Genomic DNA, 22,622 nt, shown 5'->3' on the forward strand with positions numbered 1-22,622 from the left:
TTAGTTATAGCTTTGTTCTTAAATTTAGTTCTTATAAATTATATTTACAGGGTTTTTAATTAAGTTATAGAATAACTAAAAAATTTAAATATTCTCATTGCGCAGGCGCTCCTTCGCCGCTTTCTCGCATCCTCTCTCTCACTCAGCGTTGGTTTCGAATGTGCCGTTTGGCGGCCGCAAGAACGTAGCCTCTTTAGCTCAGTGGTAGAGCGTTGGTCTCGTAAACCAAAGGCCGTGAGTTCAACCCTCACAGGAGGCAACTTGAAATGATTGTATTTTTTTTATTAAAAAAAATTTAAGACAAAACATTTGAAAAAGATCTACTTGACTCCAACTCGGTCAGAAGATAAAAAAAAAAAAAATAATAAAAAATAATCTAAGTCAGTCCTTACTTTTCATAGAATGAAAATTTTCAACGAAATGATAAAATGTTCTCTGTGCACACATCTTTATGGCAATTCTAGATTATTTTGTTCAAATATTTTGGTCGCCTGATCGTTACTTTTGTTGTTAAATTTTTTTGCTCAATATAAAAACACTAATATAAGACCGAACTAAATTAGAACTAAATAAAACTTGTACGTACATTGTAAATATTTACAAATTCATTATTGTTTTACTTTTTCGAGCGATCACTGTATTTAGTATACCATTTTATTATTTGAATAAAATACAAAACTTCTTCAAATAAGAAAATGACTCACGATCTGCTCGCTGATAATTCTAACAGCTTGCTATCTCTCTCTTAGCCGCTCACAACGTAATTTTATGTGAGCCATTGGACGCCGATCCCCTCATCGCCTCTTTAGCTCAGTGGTAGAGCGTTGGTCTCGTAAACCAAAGGCCGTGAGTTCAACCCTCACAGGAGGCAACAAAAGTAAAAAGTTTTTTTTATTTTTTTTTTTGACAAGGAATTTTAAAGTATACTCTGACAAAAGATATTTCAATAAACAATTAATGTAGTTAAAATGTTAAAACTTTCTCTTTTTTAATTAATTTATTACTTTAAAAAATGTATTTACCTAATTACTTGTCTTTGTCATATATTGCTCTTAACAGTATAAATACTTTTTTTCAAAAACATTAAAACAAATATAATTTCATAGTCAATAATTTATAGCAATAAATTATTTAAATAAAATGTTCTCTTAATTCTTAAAAGAATCAAAACCCCCGATCTGTTCGCTGATAATTCTTACTACAGCAACAAAACAACCCTCTTTGCGCCACCCAGAATACGCTGTTAGCTTGTATAAGGCATTTGGCGGCGCTCACCGCAGCGCCTCTTTAGCTCAGTGGTAGAGCGTTGGTCTCGTAAACCAAAGGCCGTGAGTTCAACCCTCACAGGAGGCAGCTCTATACGACAAAGAAATTTTTTTTTTTTTAATGAGTTTATTTAGTATTACGCATATTTACACTATACGTAAGTTCAGTTTGTTTTATATGGAGGCTCCATTCATTTGACTGGAAGGGTAGAAAATTGCTTCAAAGGCAAAACTATAGTTCCGCTGCTCTTCTTCTTGGGCCCAAGTGTTATTTTATGACTGTCGTACTAGCACACACATTGCGCTGTTCACACGCACGTGTGGGCCTTTAAAACTAACGGCAATACGAGTTGTAAATAGGGTTTCGGGGCCTGTATGGTGAATGATGCGGTCATTATGGCCATGTATGTACATAACTGAATGGGATGCTGGGAGGGCCAACATATGTGGACGTGCAATAATTATGTACTGGTATATCAAATAAAAACACCTCTTAACGAGGTAAAAAACTAGTGACGACCGCACCTTCAACATACAAAAGTTCTGATATCAACATTTGTGACGAAAAATTATTACACTCGTCATTAAATAGACTTTCTAATATTTTCTCATTCGGCCCGCCCTAGCAAACTATTCCAGCCTTTTTCCCCTTACAGGCATTTTCTATTGCAGCGTGACGAATGAGAAAAGATTAGAAAGTCTATTTAATGACGAGTGTAATAATTTTTCGTCACAAATGTTGATATCAGAACTTTTGTATGTTGAAGGTGCGGTCGTCACTAGTTTTTTACCTCGTTAAGAGGTGTTTTTATTTGATATCAGAAGTTTTTGTTTGTTTACATTTGCTCTCATAGGAGCTAATATATACATTTAAATTTAAATTGGTCAATCATAATTTTTAAACTATTGTATTTTAACAAATTAAGTTAAAAAGGCGTTGAAGTATTTCAAAATACCTTTTAAACGAGGTATAGTACATGTCTGTACCTTTAGTAGTGTAGAACTTACAAACTAACGAAATTTAGCTATTTTTAGCTTTTTCCCGCTAAAGTAGCGGCTTTTTCCAAAAGTCGTAGAACAAAAGATTCCTATATGGAACTCTTAAGTGCAAATTTACTGATTCCATGACCCTAAAGTACAGTTCGGATACCCTCCCACAAAATTCAATACTCAGGGAGCGTTAATTGTTCGAGCTGGCAAAAGTGGCTATTTTCGAATAAAAATAACTTTTAAACGTGACTTTTTACAGTAATGTGTTATATACCAAAATTTAAGGAATCTCAAGGGCTATACAGTTTAAGGTTTTAAAGAAAATCGTTAGAGCCGTTTTTGAGAAAAATAAAAAAAAGCTAAAAAAAAAGTTTTAAAAAATTTTCTTTTGTTCATATTTTTTTAAGTATTACATTTACACAAATTGCATATAGAAGGCGTTTATAGCATTTAAAAATACCTTTCAAACGAGATGCAGCACAAGCCTGTAGCTTTAGTAGTATAGAAGTTACGGCTTTCCGAATTTTAGCTACTTATAGCTGTTTTCCCGCTAAACTAGCGGGTTTTTCCAAAAGTGGTAGAACAAAAGTTTTTTATATCGATGTGATGAACGTCATATCAAATTTTCAGAACTTAAAAAACATATTTTGGACAAGTGGACAAACAGAATTAAATTTTCATTTTGGGAAGAAGAAGAAAATCTTATTTTGGCTATAACTTTTGAACGGAGAGTCGGATTTTGACAAATGACCCCTCATTCGACGGGTATTTTCAAAAGGAATACAACTAAAACATTGCGAGGGGGCATTTATCCCCACCGGCCCCAACAGCTCCAAATTTCGAAATTTTCACTTTTTCACTTTCACCGCTCTCTCTCCCAAGCCAATTGATTTTCTTAAAGTCTTGGTATGCAATCCTGTTAGTTTTCGCAATACCTTTCGATAGGTGTATTATTCATTATGATCGGACCATCACAGTAGATTTTCATTTCTTCGTGTATATATAGTAGTCGCCTTCGCACACTCTCCTGGTGCGCTTCGTCACTACATGGACTGCCGTCCATAGTGATCCTTATGTACGAATGTACGCAGCTAACTTGCTTGTTTGTACTTTAGCGATATTAGGGGAAATGTTTGCAACGTCATAAAAAGCGAAAATAAAAATAAATTTAAGCAAATTGCATATATGACAACCAATACAGACATCCCTTGACCATAAGCACGCTTATCTTAATTACACTTATCGTTATCCGAGTTCCACTAATAGCACACTATATCATTAAGCGATGAAGCTAACCGTAAATCAATAACTTGATTTAATGGTCTTTGCTAATTATGAACTGATAAATATGAACTTATGAACTTGGTCTATCTTTGCTCATAAAACTGTCTGATAATTATGAAATAATTAATTAATTGTCATTAATGACATTAGCAGTCCGTACTTTACTTGAATTATTGTTATATTGAAGAACTATAGAATTATTATTATAGAAATCTTATAAGAAAAGTCGAAAGTACTTTAAGGGCTTCTTCATCACTTCAAATAACCCTTAATAATCCTAAAATAATATTTAATCTCTGCTATGGTAATTAATGTGTAAATTGGGCCCCATTAAAGTATGCGACACCTTCCATTTGGCTCGGCAATAAAGGTAACCAAGAACCGAGTTAAGCCTTAAAAGCTCAAACTTTTGGAACTCTTTGCATATTGCTCACCAAACGGGGTCCTTTATTGAGGACAGCTTTAAGGAATCTTGCCGCGACCTATGCTAAATTATATTTATGAATTAATAAAGCACGCAGATGACACTTTTGTTGTATCGCCTCCAGCTGAGGATGGATGGGTAAGGGACCGCCTTCCTCCTTTTCGTTTCGTTTCGTTTCGGGACTAATTGAAAATGACAGGGTGCCTGCGCCTTTGTTGCTGCCAGCGGCTGAGCACCGGGAAAATGTTAATCAACGGGGCAACTTGGCTATGGCGAAATCAAATCAAGGTAATTTACCGTAAGAGACAAAAAGGCATCATTTCATTTCCCAGGCTCAGAAATCGACAACACATCCGCCGCCCTTTCCACTATGTTCTCGGGTGTGTGTGTCTGTATATATTTAGAGAAAAATGTTGATATTTGTATTAAAAAAATGTTAGTGTTTTTTAAGAAAAATTGTATACTCCTTTTTTTTTGAGTAATTGAGATTTAATATAATAATATTAATTTATAGAATCTGAATTTTTTTTCACCGGTTATTACATTTATTTCTCTTAAATTCTTTTTTTTCTGTGCTGCTTAGAGTTAGCCAGGCCAAGTATTTGCTCTGTAATTTATATGCGCACAGCAGATACCAAAAATTCACCGTGGAGCTGGCTGATATCTTACCTCATTCCGGACCCGCAATTTGCATATTGTGTACATCTTGAGTTCGCACAGTCAATAACCGCCATCCCCACGTCCTTTACACAGACACCCCCACGCACACTTACACACTTGCGAAAAGGAAAAAGAAATCCTGGCTGTTGCTTAGTATGCAGGTGGCACGTCAGCTCATCTGGGGTCTGTGTTCGGGGTCTGCTTTTAAGCAGTGCATTTCCGATTGGCGCCAACTTTCGCTTCCCTTTTATTGGTATACCTTTCTGGCTCTGAAGCACACACTTCAACAACACACCCACAAAGAGGGGAAATTGCGAAAAACAAGAAAGCATTTTCCCTTTTAATTTCAGCATTTCTCACAGTTCTTTTTGTTTTTTTCTCGCAGGACCTTACAGCCTAGTAAAATGACTGTTGCCTGCTTTGAATTTAAACAAATGGGGTATTGTTGCTGCCGCTTTAATGGACGCCTTCATTCATCTCCCCGTCCCCGACTTTCAGCTATTTATATACACTTTTGTTCCAGCCAACTTTTTGAGGCTGATGTTTGCCCCGTTCCCCCCCGAAAAAGTTCTGTTTGCCATTGTTTGTCCTCTTATTTTTGTTGGCTCGCCTGGGTTGTTTGTTTTATTTTCAATGTATATTTGATTCCTTTATGATTGTGTTTGCATTTTTGTTTTTATTTGTTTAGCCGTCAATTTTAATGAGCTGTCGCGAGTTGGGAGCTGGCAGCTCATAAATTTTACATTCCGCTATCAATGTCAGCGAATTTGGCTGCTGAAGCCCATAATTTATTCATTGAATTTAATAATGCAGCACAAATTTCGTGGGCCACGGCCTATTTATTAGTTAAGGATGGGGAAAAAAAGATATTTCCCCTGAAATTAGAGATTGAGACTCACCTGCTCACCTGACTTCACCTGCACCCCAATCAACTTAATTCTTCATTGGTTTCTTTAATTTATTGTTTGGTTTCGCTTTTCGCAAGTTATACCCCTTTACATACATATGCTTTCTTAGTCGCACTTTGATAGGCTATTTTAGCAGTTTTACTTTGCGCTTCTCTAAATACATTTTACATTTCGATTTAGTTAGTTTAAATTAGTTTCAGTTTAATTTAATTAATGATACAATACATTTCCGTCGCCTTGCCCATTCCATGTGGATTCAATTACATATAATACTAAACATTTATAAGATACTTTCAATATCGACAATTGTTTTAATATATAATTAGGTATATATAGATATATGTATATAACGATTCATATTATCTGTGTAAGAGCCGTGAACTCACACCGAGGTGTCAGGAGTCAGTATATAATGGAGCTTAATAGTTTTCTTTCATGAATATTACCACGTTATTGCTGATGATTACATATGCAGCGCGCCTCTTTACACACAATTTAAAGAATTTATAGTTTTATACAATTTGTTCGTATATTTCATGAGTGTTTTGTTTCAATGTTGCGCATCGGCATTTTCATTTCATTTCACTATATTTCAGATTTTCGCCCAAGCGCTTCGCTCCGTAAATTCCCCTTCATGTGGACATGAATTCAACAACAAACCTGCGGAAATGTCGAAAATGCGATGCGAGATATGTCAGCGAAAAACATTTTCATGAATTCGCTCCGAAAGTGGATAAAATCAATAAGAACAGAGTGGTTCCTAAAGTTCAGCAAATTTAGTTTCGTATGTGTCGTATTCCCATCGTGATCCTGGAAGTCCTTGTGACCATTTGGTATTTGGTTTTTCGTTTTTGGCATTCTCATTACAGTTTACTAATAAATCATAATATCGAATAAGACTAGCTTTTTTCATTTGGCTTCGACAGATGATGAGTGGTAAATGATGATTACTTTTCTGGATTGACCACGAAATCGGGTGAATGAAGAGTGGTATTTTTTGAGTGGCTCAGCTATTTTCTAAAGTTCACTATTAAATCATTTCCAATTGTTGCTTCAGGACCGGGTTTTATCGCTGAGCCAAATGGTGCCTACAATAAGGATATTTGTATTTGCCATGCCATTTTTTAGAATCGGAAACGACTCAAGAGTTATTGCAAAAGGGCATATCTTATGACAGCCGTTGTTTGGTTTGTATTTGTATTTGTATAGTAAATGTACTTCTCTAATATCGATTTGTGTTTTTGAGTTTTATGGATTGCAGGCTGCCTTTCAGCTTGGGTCAACATATATATATTTGGGGCCACATGTTGTTCGCCGTTATCCTATTTCGCTATTTGTATATTCTTTACTTCGAGCTTCGACTTTTATTAGACTAATAAAACTTTAGATTTACCATTTGCTTGAGTTCGCTGGCTAGCGGTATCTGTTGCTACAATATTTCGTTAGTTTCAAAGAGTAACCCGTATTTCAAATTGTTCAGTGTGACTTCGGTGTGATTGATTGACCACAAAAACGTTTATCCAGCTGGCAAGGTCTTCCCTCCTCTTGCCCTTGCCTCGTTTGAATTTATTTGAATCTGCTCTGTTCTGATCTGTTTTATGTTTTCTTCTCATCTTGTTTACACTGCACTGCATCAACAAAAGTTGGGGCTAATAAAATGGTTTTGCTTTGTTTTTGTTATCTGCACTTGCCGAATTGTTTTCACTTCTTGTCAGCCAGTAAAACCGAATTCGCATTCGTTCATCAAAGAGTCGGGAGCAGGGCAGCTCGTAATATCCAATTTAATGGGCTTACCGTGATTGATAGATGAGCGCGTAAAGCAAAGTATTACGTTTGGCAGGGAAATCCAAAGAACAAACGTCAAATCAGCAGATGCCTGCCCTGCCCTCATTAGGTTATCTATGTGTGTCAACAGTTCCCTAGACTTTAGTGTGGATTGTTAGTTCAGTTGTACATTCGAAATGTTCCCATTTGTATATCAAGAGGTGGGTTGAAACTCAAGCCGCCTTATCCTGGCCATTAATAAAGGTTAATCCGTAGAATGCTGGAATACTGATGGGTAGTATGGCAAAGGAGGTTTCCAAGTTGTTATAACGAAAAATAACGATACAGAGCTGGGGATTGGGTGGTGTTGTGTCCTTTCGTTTCTTATCGTTTCGAGTGCCTCCTCCCTGAGTTGCAGCCGCTTAGTCCCGGATGAAGACGAACTCGTTGTAGTGATTCCAGCGGTTCTCCTCGGTGTCCACACCCGGTTTGGGTTCCGCTGCCGAGCCGGCGGTTCCGGAGCCGCAGCTTCCGGCCATGCGGTAGCCATGGTCGTGCAGATTGTCGAAGGCCTGCTCGATGTAGCAGTGCTTCAGGAAGAACCGCGAGGTGTATCGATCGGTGCCGCCGTGATCCGGATCCCGTGACTCGTTCAGCGTATCCCCGAAGACCTCGCGACACTGGGCCACTCGGCCGCAGACCAGGATGCGCGACAGCTTCCGGAACTTAACATCGGCCAGTCCGTCCTTGCCAAACTGAAAGCTACCGCGGTAGCCAATGGTGATGCAGCCCGGCGGCCGGGCATCCCGCTCGCCGCGGATGCACTCCAGCATGGCGGCCAGCTTGAAGTGCTCTGCCTCGCGCAACAGCCGCTGGCGCTCGCGGAAGCCCTCGGGCAGGTGCAGCGCCTTGTCGCGCAGGAAGTCCAGGATGTAGCGGAAGAGGACCCCGTCGCGGTCCAGGAAGTAGCGGCCCTTGCTGTCCTTGGCCAGCGAATCGCGACCCTCGCCGAAGAGCTCGGCCAGCAGCGTGCTCTTGTCCGCCTGCAGGGTGGCCAATGTGGTCGTGTAGCTCACGCCGCCAACGTTCAGCTCGATGATTTCGGGCATGATTAATGCCAGGCTACTGTTTACGTCGGATCGGTAATTAATCGGCCAATTAATATCTAATATCTAAGCACACATATGGCCAAGCACAAGGGAGAAACACTCGCGAACTTGGTGCAATCACAATCACCACTATCTCTGGGTTTGTTTACAGCCTGCCTGGGTATATCCTACGCTTCCTTTTCTGTCCGCCAAACGCGTCCGCACTCGTTCAGGTCTCGTGTCGAACTGACGGGGCTTCTGGCCAGGCCAAGAGCAGAACGCTTTTCACTCGCCCGTTGGTGAACCTCGGTGTGTATGCATTGGGGAAGAGGCCAGATTTTCCTGGAGCTCTCTACTACTTTCTCTCTGTCTCTCTGGCCTGCGCACTCGCTGGCCGTGTTATGATATTGGATATTATTGTTTAACAAGTGGTTAAATTTCTAAAATGTGCACGGATACTTCTGGCATATGTATGAGCTTGAAGGGTTGCCCCGTCTTTCGCCGCCCGCATGTTATTAATTTGACGAGGGTCCGCAGTGCGTATGCTTAATGGCCAATATGCTGGATTACCCGGTGCCAGAGTGTTGTTTAATGCCAGTGATGCTGCCTAAATTGTGCCGAGCAGCATTAGCATTCAGCTGGCGTAAAGTGGGTTTTTCGCTTTTCGTTCTGGGAGCAAAGTTCGCCGCCATGTCATAACAAATTATGGCACATGGCATACTTTAAGGCGTCGCACATACTTTTAGCCTCGGCATGCCAACTATCCTGGTTTATTTTTTCACGGTATGTGAAATAGGGGGAGGGACTTTTCCGAGTGGCAACAGGCGCTGACAATTTGACACCGTGACACTGACATTAACATGCCACAGCGGGCAATGCAACTGGTTGGGCCTGGCTGAGCTGCCTGGACCAGTTTTTGGCCTCGTGCCAAATGGGCCACGCTGTGTGGCCCTCGGTTTGGGCCACGCCAGAATACCAGAGCATCAGAGCACCAGAACGCCAGACTGCCTGGCAGCAGGCTCACCTGTTTGCTGCGGCTGCCGCCCCTCGCTGTTAACTTTTCACGAAATGTCCTGTTTGCCACTCGCTGCAATTGAATCAACAACAGCGGGCAATAACGAATACGCAGCTCTCTGGCCTACTCCCCCAGAAAGGCACCCCACTGCGTTAGCCCTTTGACACGGCCGAAAAGAGCTGGGGATACACACAGACACGGGCTGCGAAAAAATAATAAAAATCTGCCAGTTTTCCAGCTCAATCCTTTTCCTTTATGCTTTAAGTAAAAATTTATTATATATCTTGAATGTATTTCAGTAACTCGTAAAGAATAAGACTTTATGAAAATAAAAATGGGTTATTTTATGAAAAACTATAGCCTTTCATTAAAATACTACAAAAAAAATTGCTTTAAGATTTAGTTCTTAATTTAATTATATCAATATTATTAATATAATGCAAATATTCTATAATTTTTGATCAAATCTTTTTTTTATAAAATTACATTAAAATGAAAATTAAATTTTGAAAGAAAAGGATTTTTGAAACAGTTCCTTAAATGAAATTAAAGATTTTACTGCTAAATAAATAGTTTAAGATGTATTCTTGGGATTTGTAAAACTTAGTTTTGAGTTTAAAAAGATTTAAATTAAGAGTTACCCATCCCTTAGAGATAAGGATTACTTCTGTATAAAAAGATACCAACTAAATATAGAATTAAAAACATTTTTCTCTCTCTGTCCTCACCAATACACAAGCCTTTTGCTAATTGCAATGAAAACTTGGCTGTCGTGAGCATTGGGGTTGGCTTTCAGAGCATTCAACCTGCCCGAACCCCTTCAGTTTGCCGCCTTTCGCTTGCTTACTCCGCTCATTTCCGTTTCCGGTTGCGGCTGCAGCGGTCTCTCGCCCTCTCGCTCCCTCCCACACCAAATACTCGTATCTACATATACCCGTCTCACTATCTGGGTAATGCTGCTGCTTCTTATCAGGCGCTCGCCATTTCTACCTACCCTTCAAAGTATTCGCGGCCATGAATTGCGGTTTTTGGCACGCATTAAGATGGCGCAACACTTTACGCGCCATTACGCCCTGCATCTGTGTGTGTGTGTGCCACTCTGCATGTGGTTGTGTGTGTGCTTGGATCACTTTGCGCGTGAGTGTGTGAGTGGATGATGGCTTTACTCTCTGGCGGATTCCGTGGTTCCGTTTCGTTTCTGTCCACGCCGTGAATCCTCCTTGTTTGTCTGGCCGACTGGCGCGATTCAAATTGATTTTGTCTGGCGGCTGCCTTCACCCACACAAACACACGTTTTCCATTTTGTATCTATGTATTTCTGTGTGTGTGCTGGAGCACTTTGTTTTGACAACGCGCCAAATTGTCGCCCCTCACTTAGCCAAAGCAGTTTGCATGCTATTTCTGGTTTGTTTGCCTGTTTACCTTTGGGAACTGCCAGCTCCTCGGAGCGACAAGATGGGTTCTAATGGGCTGGGTAAGCCACCTAAGCGATAAGGCCCGAATAGAAGCCCTTTACAGCCATTGTCCCTTTTTAAGCCGCACACTCACAGACCTGTTGTGACCTCGTCGCCGTCATTTAGGGTTCCCAAAATAAACTTTCACACTCCAAGGTTTTCCTTGTGTCAATCAGATTGCCAGTGCAAATTGTGCATTTGATTTCCCTGGATAAATTCGGCACATTGGCATTGACAGAGCAAACAAAATTGGCATGCCCCAGAAATGCAAAACAAATGAAGTCAAATCAGCAATAGCTTCAATCAACAACAGTCGAAATATTTCATAACACCTCCCCTCGATAATGTGGGGATTTAAAACGATAATCGTATTAGGAATTGGACTATTGTCCATGTGGGTCAGGGATAAATAAATCAATAGCGTTTACAATCTATTGCATCAGCAGATAATACTTTGGTTTAATTTATTAAAAGATTAAAGGAAAAAGCTGTTCCATTAACAACCTAACTTAAAATATAATACAATTATAATAATTATAGCACTTATTTCCATTAGAACAGATCATAAATTAATAGGAAATCAAGATGACAACAAATTATTTTCAAGACATAAAAAATAAAACCAACAGATAAAAAAATTTATGAATTTAAAGATTGTTTCCAAAATAATTTTTCATATATTTGGAAATGTCTTAAATCCACGTTGGTCTATAGATTCACCGCGTGCCTAAAATGGATTTGCAAAAGAAGCACTAATTGCCACTGGAGTGCTCGACCCGAGCACTTATGCAAATGCACGCAGTGTCCGTGTGGTTAAGTGAGCCCGAGGATGTGGGTCCTGGTATGCGTGTGCATAATGCCAGCGATTTGCCTAGCTTAAAATGCACGCCAAGGCACGCGGCGAGTGCCAGTATGCAGCATGCGTATCCTCAAGATACATTGACGCCGGCACACGGTTATGTAAATGCAAATGCGAGCGCATGGCTCCTGGGCAATTTAACACCATGCAGGTGGTAAAATAGTGGCTATGGTGAATGGAAAAAAAAAGTCGAAATTTAAATACCCTTGCATGAACCTCCCTTACTGATATTTGCAGTTCTAAGACATCAATAAAGATAAATACAAATCGTATTTTGGGACTTATCCCAACTTTGACTTATAAGTCAAATCAATCCCTCTATTAACTTGTGGTAAATATTTATATTTTAAATGTTTTTAGCAAAAAAGTTACAAAGTTACTCCTATAGGAGACTTTATCTTAGCGATATTTGCTCGAAGCTTTGAAAAAAAATTAAAAATCAAGATGTCTTTGTTGGTAAATGCTGCAAAGTTGCAGCTTGACTTCAGAGAACAAATTCAAGTGCTGGCTTAAGTTTGAATTGTGGAGCGATCGGGGATTTGTAGCAACTTGCAGGCGGGACTGAAGGTCGTTAATTTTAAATGCGCAGCTCAGGGATAAATGCATACTGGGCTGGAGCTGGAGTCACGACAGGTGCCTGCTGTTGACGTAGACGTTGGCTTTATTCACTGCTGACAGCAACAGTTTGCTGCTAGCGAACACGCCCGACCACGCCCCTTTCCATGGCTACCCGCCCCTCGTCCCCTTGGTCCCTCGTCCCTCGACGGCATTGTGTGTGTGTGAAGGACATGCCCGAAAGTGGGAAACACAAAAACCTTCCGGCATGGCTGCCAGTGTATGCAAGAGTTGCTTTTTGTAGCAATTTTTTACATTTCAGCCTCAGCATCATTATTAAAAATAAGAGATGCTTGGGACCTCCCCTGCTTTGCATGCTCTAAATGGATTATTCAAAGCCTGGCCCATAAATCGTGCTGGGCCTTCAAAAATCCACAAGTGGGTCGCACGTCCCTGTCCGAAGAAGCAATAACAGTTCCAGATGGCACCACCCAACCACCTAAAACCGCCCCACGAACCAACTATCCAAGTGAATTGCAATGAATTTGTTTACAGCCATTGGGACAGACCCTTTTTCCCTCTTTTCACTTTCTTTCTTTCCTTAGTTTTTTTTTCCTGCACTTATCGATGCTTGTTGCACGTCCGTGGTGCCACAACAATTTCGGTGGAAAGCTGTTTTCAATCTCTCGGCCCCTTTGGCCAGCCACTGCACTTGGCTATTTTCGTTTCGCCTTGTTTATTTATGTTTCATGCCACACTATTCACTATTCACTAGACACCCATTCCCCCATTCAGTCGGATATCTGGCATTCATGGTCCAGTTCCATTAGCCGTAGAATTGTATGCTGCTCACGTTTTGTTGCTGCGGCGGATTTATTTTCCAGTTCCGTAACAGTCGGATTTAATTCTTTTTTTTCGTTTGGATCCATTTCAGGGTGCCGTGTTAAATTGGCGGTAAAAAGGTGGAGCTTATCTAATTAATCTGGCTTCCAGTGGCTCAAAGATTTGGCTCCAATGGAGCTGAAGTGAGATTCAATTAGAGAAAGTTAAGGAAAACTTTTTCCGTCAGCCAAAAAAACACTTTCATTCATAAAACCTCTGAGAGATTAAAAATACTCGAGGCGAATTTATCAGCTGATGCCGCATCCACAGCAGACTGCCGTTGGCCGTATTTTCGTGCTCTTAGCCATTTTTATTCGCATTCCCGGTCGCGGCGGACAGCCTGCATAAAAATGCAAATTTAGTTCGGCGAACAATCGCGCAATTAATTGGAAATAATTGCGGAATTCCAAGCGGAGAAAATATTTATGAATTTTTGATTAAATTTCGCGGTAAGAGAATTTTGTGAGATGCAATTCGGGAGAATAAAATCAGCAGGAGCAAGTCTTCCGCTTGGCTTCGTCCTAACGAGTTTGCTATTGGCTTTACCAGGATGCCGCGGAGAAAGGACGAATGTGGGTGAGTGAAGTGCACTTTTCATCGCATTACATAAGCAGGAATTTCACAGCGCAGCCTGCAATTGTGTCATGTATTTTTATGCCGCATACGCACCGTTAGCCGATGGCAACGGCGAATTCGCCAAATAAAAATATAAACAGAACCCACTAAGCAAAACAAAGAGCGAAAGAATCGTGTCACTCTCTTGATTGGCTTTCTCTGTTTGTATACTATAGGTCTTGTCTACGAGAATACCGAACCGGATCTCGAGAAGATCTTCCACTTGGCCATCAGCAAGGCGAACGAGGAGAACGAGGATCTGCAGTTGCACGGAGTGTCCGTCGCCATTGAGCCGGGAAACTCCTTCGAGACCTCCAAGAAGCTATGCAAAATGCTAAGGGTGAGTTGAAAACTAAACTATTAATTACATTTTGAAAGAGAAATGCAAAAAGTTAGTTTCTATTTAGCATCAGTTTAGTTCTAAACATTTTTTACTTCCAAAGTGATGAGTTTGAAAATACTTTTGTAATGTACCATTAAAGCCTAATTTTGTAACTAGAACTAGATAATATAATACTATACTATACCATAGTAGATAGAAAATAGAAGATAGATAGAAAATTATATTCACAAAATTATTTAAATGAAAAATACAGAGCTGTTTTTTTTTAGCGCATTTATTTAAGTTTTGTTTTGGGAAATATATATTAATTCTATATTAATATGGACCAGTTATTTGCCGCCTTATTATTATATTATCATTATTATTTTCCAGCAAAATCTGGTGGCCGTGTTTGGGCCCACCACGAATCTGGCCGCCCGTCACGCGATGAGCATTTGCGACGCCAAGGAGCTGCCCTTTCTGGACACGCGCTGGGACTTCGAGGCCCAGCTGCCGACCATCAATCTGCACCCACATCCGACCGTCCTGGGCGAGGCCCTGCGGGACATGGTGGTGGCCCTGGGCTGGGAGAGCTTCACCATTATCTACGAGACGGGCGAGTATTTGGCCACCGTGCGGGAGCTGCTGCAGATGTACGGCACCGCTGGACCCACGGTCACGGTGCGGCGCTATGAGCTGGATTTGAACGGGAACTACCGGAATGTTCTGCGGCGTATACGCAATGCCGATGATTTCTCATTCGTGGTGGTCGGCTCGATGGACACTCTGCCGGAGCTATTCAAGCAGGCCCAGCAGGTGGGCCTGGTGACCAGCGACTACCGCTATATCATCGGCAACCTGGACTGGCACACCATGGACCTGGAGCCTTATCAGCATGCCGGCACCAACATCACGGGTCTGCGCCTCGTGTCGCCGGAAAACGAACAGGTGCAGGAGGTGGCCAAGGCGCTTTACGAGAGCGAGGAACCCTTCCAGAACGGTAAATCAAAAAAAAACAAGAGAGAACGCTATAGTCGGGTTGTTGTCCCGACTATCTAATACCCGTCACTCAGCTAAAGGGAGTGCGAACGCTGTGTCGGGTTGGTGTCCCGACTAATAATCGTAACTCAGCTAAAGGGAGTGCGAGGGAGATAGATATATGTTGACAATTTATAAAGCGTATAACTTTTTAATGAATGGTCCGATTTGAAAAATGTCTTCTACATTTCGATAGGTATAAATATACACAACAAAATTGCATTTATACTTTTCTGAAATCTTTAAAGATGTGGGCGCAGGACCCATTTTAAAATCGTTAGTGGGCGATTGTGGGCGTTAGAGGGGGCGTGGCGCTTGGCTAAAATAAACTTGCGCTGCGTAGGAAGCCAAAGAATATGTGTGGGAAATCTCAACCTTCTAGCTTTTGTAGTTTCTGAGATCTCAGCGTTCATACAGACAGACAGACGGACAGACAGACGGACAGACGGACAGACGGACAGACGGACAGACGGACAGACGGACATGGCTAGATCGACTCGGCTAGTGACCCTGATCAAGAATATATATACTTTATGGGGTCGGAAACGCTTCCTTCTAGCTGTTACATACTTTTGCACGAATCTAGTATACCCTTTTACTCTACGAGTAACGGGTATAAAAAGAACGAGAGAATGACAGGTCCCACCTGAAAGTGTCGTGGCCCTGGGATCTAGACAATTTATGCAAATCCGAAATCCATTCGCATGAGTGAATTTAAATAATTGAATTGCATTTCCATGGCCCCGACGGGTGGCGAGGGGGCGGAAATGATAAATGACGTTATCCTTTATGGCTCTCGCCCACCCACAGTGTCGTGCCCCCTGACCAACAGCATGGCCCTGGTCTACGATGGCGTTCAGCTGCTGGCCGAGACCTACAAGCATGTGAACTTCCGGCCAGTGGCCCTCAGCTGTGGCGATGACAGTGCCTGGGACAAGGGCTACACTCTCGTCAACTACATGAAGTCGGTAAGTCGGTGAACTGGTAAAAAATATAATAAGTAAAAATATAAAAAAAACATAACTATTTAACAAAACCAAAACATACATAGATTTTATTAAAAATATATATTAGGTAATTCTATTTACTTGATGAGATTATTAAAATAAAATACTTAATCTTTATAGATAGTACATTTTTTCTTTTTCTGTTATTATTATGTAAAATCTGTAATATATTTAAACATTTTTAAAGGTATAACTTAATTTTAACAAGAGAGAACGCTATAGTCGGGTGCCCCGACTATCAGATACCCGTTACTCAGCTAAAGGGAGTGCGAAGGAGATGGAGAAAAACTTTGATCCGCCGTAACTTTTTAACGAATGGTCCGATTTAAAAAATTTCTTCTACATTTCGATAGGTATTGATAAACACAATAAAACTGCATTTTTACTTTTCCAAAATATTGAAATTTTTAAAATCGTATATAAGCGATTGTGGGCGTTAGAGGGGGCGTGGCACCCTTTTGAAACAAACTTGCGCTGCGTAGGAACTCCTAGAATCTGCATGCAAAATGTCAATCTTCTAGCTTTTATAGTTTCCGAGATCTCAGCGTTCATACAGACAGACAGACGGACAGACAGACGGACAGACGGACAGACGGACAGACGGACAGACGGACAGACGGACAGACGGACATGGCTAGATCGACTCGGCTAGTGATCCTGATCAAGAATATATATAGTTTATAGGGTCGGAAACGCTTCCTTCTACCTGTTACATACTTTTGCACGAATCTAGTATACCCTTTTACTCTACGAGTAACGGGTATAAAAATAATTATTTTAAATGTAATTTTTTATCTCCTTTATATGATTACTATTTTTTCTGTGCATGGACTGCCGTCTGATTCTGAATAACTCATGCAACGAGTCTCGCTCCACAGCTAACGCTGAATGGCCTCACGGGTCCCATTCGCTTTGACTACGAGGGACTGCGCACGGATTTCGAGCTGGAAGTCATCGAGCTGGCCGTTTCGGGTATGCAGAAAATTGGCCAATGGAGCGGCGAGGATGGCTTTCAGGAGAATCGCCCGGCCCCGGCGCACTCCATAGAGCCGGATATGCGTTCGCTGGTGAACAAAAGCTTCGTCGTCATCACGGCCATTGTGAGTAGTGGGTAAACGCCAGGGGCCAAGCTCCGACCTTGACTTTCTCCCTTCCCTTTTTGCTCAAAAAACATAGAGCGAACCCTATGGCATGTTGAAGGAGACCTCCGAGAAGCTGGAGGGCAACGATCAGTTCGAGGGCTTTGGCATCGAGCTAATCGACGAGCTGTCCAAGAAGCTGGGATTCACCTACACTTGGCGCCTCCAGGTGGACAACAAGTACGGCGGACTTGATCCGAAAACGGGCGAATGGAACGGCATGTTGCGTGAGATAATGGACAGTGTGAGTTTGGTTAAGTTGGGCAGGGGCAGAAGCCACCATGACATAAATCTAATCGACATCCGTTGCACTGCGGCCATTTAAATCAGTTAGGTTATCCCTGGCTTGGCCTGTGTGGATATTGATTTACATGGAATGGCCATAAGTGCTGTCATCATCGTTAACGTAATCGTTAATGCTCCCATAAACAGCAGTCTATTTTCAGAGAGCCTATGGCTTCAATTGCCTCAAATTAATAGGGTTTATAGTTAAGCGATTATTCTGATGTCCTTCTCGCCTTTGGGCATTAAGATAAATATCTTAATTGCATTGGAAATCAACCTTTGTGAGATTTAAATCTAAATTAACACAAACAATAGTTTGCCTTTCTTTTAATTAAATTTATTTTGAACAATTTTCACTGACAATTAAGAAGCTAATTCATAAATATAAAAAGCCCGAGGATTTGAATTTGTGGACATTTCAATATTAAATGTTTAGACATGATTGAGCAATACAAAATAAGATTACGATTACACGTTAAGATTTGATTTTAATTCTCAAAAGTGTTTAGTTGTTTTGTTATTGAACTTGATATGATAGGATTTTTTCGGCTATAACATTTACGAGAAGTTTTGAATACTTCTCGGTAGTGTAGTTGAATTTGTGTCACGGTTCTCTTGACCTTCTTTCTTTTTATTGAACAGTGCCGTAACATATCGTGATCCGAGTCTGCCTAAGAAATTTCCAAATATAGAACCAATTGCTCCCCCTTGGGGATGTACTCCGTCAATCAAAACATTCCGGTAATAGTTGTAGCTTTGGATGAATCTATCAAATTGTTGCCTTTCCACGTCAGATAGAGGAACATCGTTAGGATAGCGAAGATAAAATGATATCAAATCCGGAATATACTTTTCCTTAGTTAAGGTATTCACATTCGGATTATGAAAGACTTGAAGAATAAATTGCCTTTGTGATTCATAAAGTGGGTCGTTTATTTCGGCACTGGCTGAGCAAACTATGCTCAATAAAGCAGTTAGTAAACTGCTGAAGTAAAAACCCATAGCTTGATCGGATTACTATAGCAACTAAAAATTTGTTTCACGAGAACTGAAATTTATAGGAAGTTGGGAAATCTCCTTATACAATCATTCCTAGAATAAATGTATACTGCATAACACATTTAAACGCAAACAATTCCTGATAATCATTTATTGTGCCATTTCATTTGATTTAATTACGATTTCTGATGTTCTCAGAAGCAATGCATTTAATTTAAATCAGCGAAAGCTGACATCAGTCAAAAATTTGAACCCAATGGAAATTTTCATATTTATAGTAATACAAGTAGTAAAACAATTTTTCCGATGAATTTTACGGTGTGTGCGCTTTGTAAATTAAAATGCATAATTCAAAGATTGCTCTATTACTATGCTCCATCGGGCGTATGCGCAATATTTACATATGCATTTACATTTCTATTAATAAATGCATGCGTTCGTGCATGTGGAGAGGCCATACAATAATCTTTCATATTTAATTAGCGCGCTGACATGGGCATTACGGACCTGACCATGACATCGGAGCGGGAGAGTGGCGTGGACTTCACCATACCCTTTATGAGTCTGGGTGAGAACAATGATAAACTTACTATTATGCGCTTTATTTAAAGTTTAAATTTTAAACTAACTAAACCAGAGGATAGGGATTTACAACACCATTTAAAGTATTACCTACTTAATAATAATTTCGCAACCTTTCCAGGAATTGGCATTCTATTTCGCAAACCGATGAAGGAGCCCCCAAAGCTGTTCTCCTTCATGTCGCCGTTTTCAGGAGAGGTCTGGCTCTGGCTGGGTCTGGCCTACATGGGCGTATCGATCAGTATGTTTGTGCTGGGACGCCTTTCGCCGGCAGAATGGGATAATCCGTATCCCTGTATCGAGGAGCCAACGGAACTGGAGAATCAGTTTAGTTTCGCCAACTGTCTGTGGTTCTCCATAGGCGCTCTGCTGCAACAGGGATCTGAACTGGCCCCCAAGTGAGCAATCAGCTGCTATTTAATAATCTCAAATCATATTCATTGTATTTTTCCACAGGGCTTACTCAACTCGGGCAGTGGCCGCCTCCTGGTGGTTCTTCACTTTGATTCTGGTCTCCTCTTATACTGCTAATCTGGCGGCTTTTCTTACCGTCGAGTCTTTGGTAACACCCATCAACGATGCCGATGATTTGTCAAAGAACAAGGGTGGTGTTAACTACGGCGCAAAAAGTGGAGGTGCTACTTTTAACTTTTTTAAGGTGAGATTTAGTATATACAATAAATAGGTTTATTAGATATCCAATAACTGTTTATTCATTTGGTTTATCAGGAATCCAACTATCCCACCTACCAGCGGATGTACGAATTCATGAGGGACAACCCTCAGTACATGACCAATTCCAATCAGGAGGGCGTGGATCGCGTGGAGAACTCCAACTACGCCTTTCTCATGGAGTCGACCACCATCGAGTACATCACGGAGCGTCGATGCATGCTGACCCAAGTGGGCGCGTTGCTGGACGAGAAGGGCTACGGCATAGCCATGCGAAAGAGTAAATAGTTTCCAGACACTAAAGTTTCAAAGTAGGGAGATCAAGAGAGATCCTTTCTTGCAGACTGGCCGTACAGGGACACCCTGAGTCAGGCAGTGCTGGAGATGCAGGAACAGGGAGTGCTGACCAAGATGAAGACCAAATGGTGGCAGGAGAAGCGCGGCGGGGGAGCCTGCTCGGTAAGTTACATAGTGGTTGATCTCAGTCTCTGGCAGATCGTGCATGTGTGGGTGTGTGCAGGACTCGGACGAGGACTCCGGCGCCGTGGCCCTGGAGATTAGCAACCTGGGCGGCGTTTTCCTAGTGATGGGAGTGGGCTCCTTCTTCGGCATCTTTGTCTCCCTGCTCGAGATGGTGCTGGGCGTTAAGGAGCGCAGCGATGAGAACCAGGTATCCACCAGGATATTTTCCAGCTTCGAGAATACCCCCGCCTCACGATCCGATTAGCTCGCTCTGCCTTAAATGCACACACACACGCACACAGTTGATCATAGATCACTTAGATTTTGCTTGTCATGACATCTCCGGAATCCTTCGAAAACCCGCAGGAAGCCCCCGACTCGGATGCCTCCTCGCTGGGCTTTGCCAACTTGGGCGGCGTCTACCTGGTCATGTTCGTGGGCAGCTGTTTCGGCAGCGTTTACGGCCTGGTCAACGTCGTGGTCAGCGTCTACTTGAGTGCGCGGGAGAACAAGGTAACGCGGGAGGCGGTCTATAAATATTTTCACCTCTGTCGTGACTAAAAATGGCGGTGAAAAGGTCGCCCTAATCTGAATAACGGATTCGTTTCATCAGCTCCCCAAAACGACAATTCGGAGCCAAAAATACATTCACTACTCATTCAGCTGTGTCGTCTTTAATACTTAATATTTCTCATATCATATAATTTATATTTCATCATACTCATTCTAACCGTCTTCAAGAATGCTTTGTGATAGTTATTGTCTGCATGTTGTTTTCACCCGTATGTCAATAGAGAGAGATTACCTTTATTAATTTTGCAATCCTATCGGCAGGTGAACTTCAAGACCGAACTTCTGGACGAGATTCGGTTTATCTTACAATGCTCCGGAAATACGAAAGCGGTCAAGTATCCAAAGAACTCCTCGCGATCCATAGCGAGTTCCAAATCGAAGGGCTCTTCCATGTCCGTGGACTCTTTGCCCGAGGATCCCTCAGAAGACGATGCATCTGGAAAGCATAACCATGCCAAAAAGTAGTTCAAAAGAACAATCACCAAGAAAAAATTTGGTAATCTTATTTTATTTTAAATTTAATAAATTTTGAGTTCAGTTCAGATTGACGTGGAGTGTTTGGGTATTTGGTATTTGGTTTGGGGTTTTATTTACATGAGCTTTTATGTAAAAACTCACATTTCAGAGACTCTAGGAATCAGAGGTAGAGGTCGCTTAATATTAAGTAGAATTCATGTAAAAAGAAAGCTTTAGGAATTGTGGGCGTACCACGCCCACATTACCCTACATGGGTAATTCCAAAGTCGCGAACCTAGTGACAATGATTTTCTTTAAACTTAAATATATCTTTAACTTTTTCTTAAAAAGATATTAAACAAAACGCCAATGCAAATAAAACCTTCGATTTGTTTTAATGTATCTAATATCCTTTTAATTTAAAGTAATAACATTTTGTTTTGAATAATTAGAAAATTAAAACTTAAGAAAACCCAGGCATATCCTTCAAGAAAACAACATTTTATATCCTTTTGCATATCAATATATTTATCGATTTCCTCATATTATCGGGTGTCTTGACACATATTTTAACTGATACATCCAATATATTATTACTTTCCTTGCGGAAATACATTTAATGCTTTTTGTTAGACACTGAGATGTTGAAAAGGTAAAATTGTACGAAGTTTTTGGTTTGTAGGAGTACCGACTGCCCATGTTTCCTCATGTGGGTCTGTATGTATAAGTAGGGTACACGTGTATATGTTGTTTATCGTGTATAAGTTGTATAATAATACGAATACCATTTACCATATATAACTATAGTATTTATGTTTGCAGCAATATTGCCCCATCTGTTACATTCTGTATCCTATATTGCAATGTATTGGCCACACTCACTCTTAATCTCACACTCGCATGCACACATTTGTTAATTTATTTTGATTACACTTCATAACTTTAATACCTGATCATTACAGTTTAGTTTTAATTAGTTTAGCTATAATTGCATAGTTAAGTATTATATGGTTCCATATTATAACATCGACTGTTTTGATTTAGTTTTTATCCCCTTCTCATATGCAAATTGCGACAAACATTTTTGAAATTCAATTTTAATGCTCAACATTTAACTACACAAACAACAGAACTCATCGCTTGGGCTTATCGATCTAAATGAAATTTTGTTAATTCACTCTAGAGTATGGATTTTGCATAATTAATTTGCTATTTTTGCAACAATTATCTATTTTTATTTATTTATTATAAACGGTTTTCTGCAGGAGCAGCTTTTTATCTTTTGGTTGTTGAAAGGCTAGCGCTATCATATGTTTGTGGAATA

At 40.7% G+C, this 22,622-nt stretch overlaps 3 protein-coding genes and 3 non-coding genes across 7 annotated transcripts; 4 read left to right on the top strand and 2 right to left on the bottom strand.

Moving 5' to 3' along the window:
* The first annotated feature begins 187 nt into the window (after window positions 1–187).
* On the top strand, window positions 188–259 carry TRNAT-CGU (transfer RNA threonine (anticodon CGU)). The gene has a single exon. It is a non-coding gene; the product is annotated as a tRNA-Thr (tRNA).
* A 540-nt stretch (window positions 260–799) lies between these two features.
* Window positions 800–871, top strand: TRNAT-CGU (transfer RNA threonine (anticodon CGU)). Its single transcript has one exon. It is a non-coding gene; the product is annotated as a tRNA-Thr (tRNA).
* Window positions 872–1,281: 410 nt separating this feature from the next.
* TRNAT-CGU (transfer RNA threonine (anticodon CGU)) lies at window positions 1,282–1,353 on the top strand. Its single transcript has one exon. It is a non-coding gene; the product is annotated as a tRNA-Thr (tRNA).
* Window positions 1,354–5,560: 4,207 nt separating this feature from the next.
* On the bottom strand, window positions 5,561–8,618 carry Ktl (BTB/POZ domain-containing protein Ktl). Its single transcript, XM_017152716.3, has one exon. The coding sequence runs from the start codon at window positions 8,402–8,404 to the stop codon at window positions 7,718–7,720; it is 687 nt and encodes a 228-aa protein (XP_017008205.1). The 5' UTR covers window positions 8,405–8,618; the 3' UTR covers window positions 5,561–7,717.
* Window positions 8,619–13,269: 4,651 nt separating this feature from the next.
* Grik (glutamate ionotropic receptor kainate) lies at window positions 13,270–21,386 on the top strand. Of its 2 annotated transcripts, none has more exons than XM_044394011.2 (13): window positions 13,270–13,724; window positions 13,940–14,103; window positions 14,479–15,085; window positions 15,934–16,091; window positions 17,009–17,230; window positions 17,307–17,513; window positions 19,037–19,121; window positions 19,257–19,533; window positions 19,592–19,793; window positions 19,865–20,087; window positions 20,151–20,266; window positions 20,328–20,477; window positions 21,104–21,386. In XM_044394011.2, the coding sequence occupies exons 1-13, from the start codon at window positions 13,616–13,618 to the stop codon at window positions 21,305–21,307; spliced, it is 2,724 nt and encodes a 907-aa protein (XP_044249946.1). In that variant the 5' UTR covers window positions 13,270–13,615; the 3' UTR covers window positions 21,308–21,386. The 2 variants fall into 2 exon arrangements, with proteins under 2 accessions (XP_044249946.1, XP_017008204.2); XM_017152715.3 differs by lacking the exon at window positions 20,328–20,477 and adding an exon at window positions 20,636–20,782 and having other exon boundaries at window positions 13,274–13,724.
* TotX (Turandot X) lies at window positions 17,885–18,690 on the bottom strand. The gene has a single exon (XM_017152616.3). It carries the CDS (start codon window positions 18,554–18,556, stop codon window positions 18,113–18,115), a length of 444 nt encoding a protein of 147 aa, XP_017008105.2. The 5' UTR covers window positions 18,557–18,690; the 3' UTR covers window positions 17,885–18,112.
* Window positions 21,387–22,622: the final 1,236 nt, after the last annotated feature.

Source organism: Drosophila takahashii, chromosome 3R (genome assembly GCF_030179915.1).
Source record: "Drosophila takahashii strain IR98-3 E-12201 chromosome 3R, DtakHiC1v2, whole genome shotgun sequence".
In the NCBI taxonomy this organism is placed as follows: domain Eukaryota; kingdom Metazoa; phylum Arthropoda; class Insecta; order Diptera; family Drosophilidae; genus Drosophila; species Drosophila takahashii.

What these genes read in the sequence shown, in the direction of transcription:
- Ktl (XM_017152716.3), bottom strand. Translation starts at nt 8,404, where the DNA reads ATGCCCGAAATCATCGAGCTGAACGTTGGCGGCGTGAGCTACACGACC.
- TotX (XM_017152616.3), bottom strand. Translation starts at nt 18,556, where the DNA reads ATGGGTTTTTACTTCAGCAGTTTACTAACTGCTTTATTGAGCATAGTT.
- Grik (XM_044394011.2), top strand. Translation starts at nt 13,616, where the DNA reads ATGCAATTCGGGAGAATAAAATCAGCAGGAGCAAGTCTTCCGCTTGGC. An exon ending in CGGAGAAAGGACGAATGTGG is followed by an intron (nt 13,725 to 13,939) that starts GTGAGTGAAGTG and finishes TGTATACTATAG; the next exon opens with GTCTTGTCTACGAGAATACC. An exon ending in AGCGCAGCGATGAGAACCAG is followed by an intron (nt 20,478 to 21,103) that starts GTATCCACCAGG and finishes TCCTATCGGCAG; the next exon opens with GTGAACTTCAAGACCGAACT.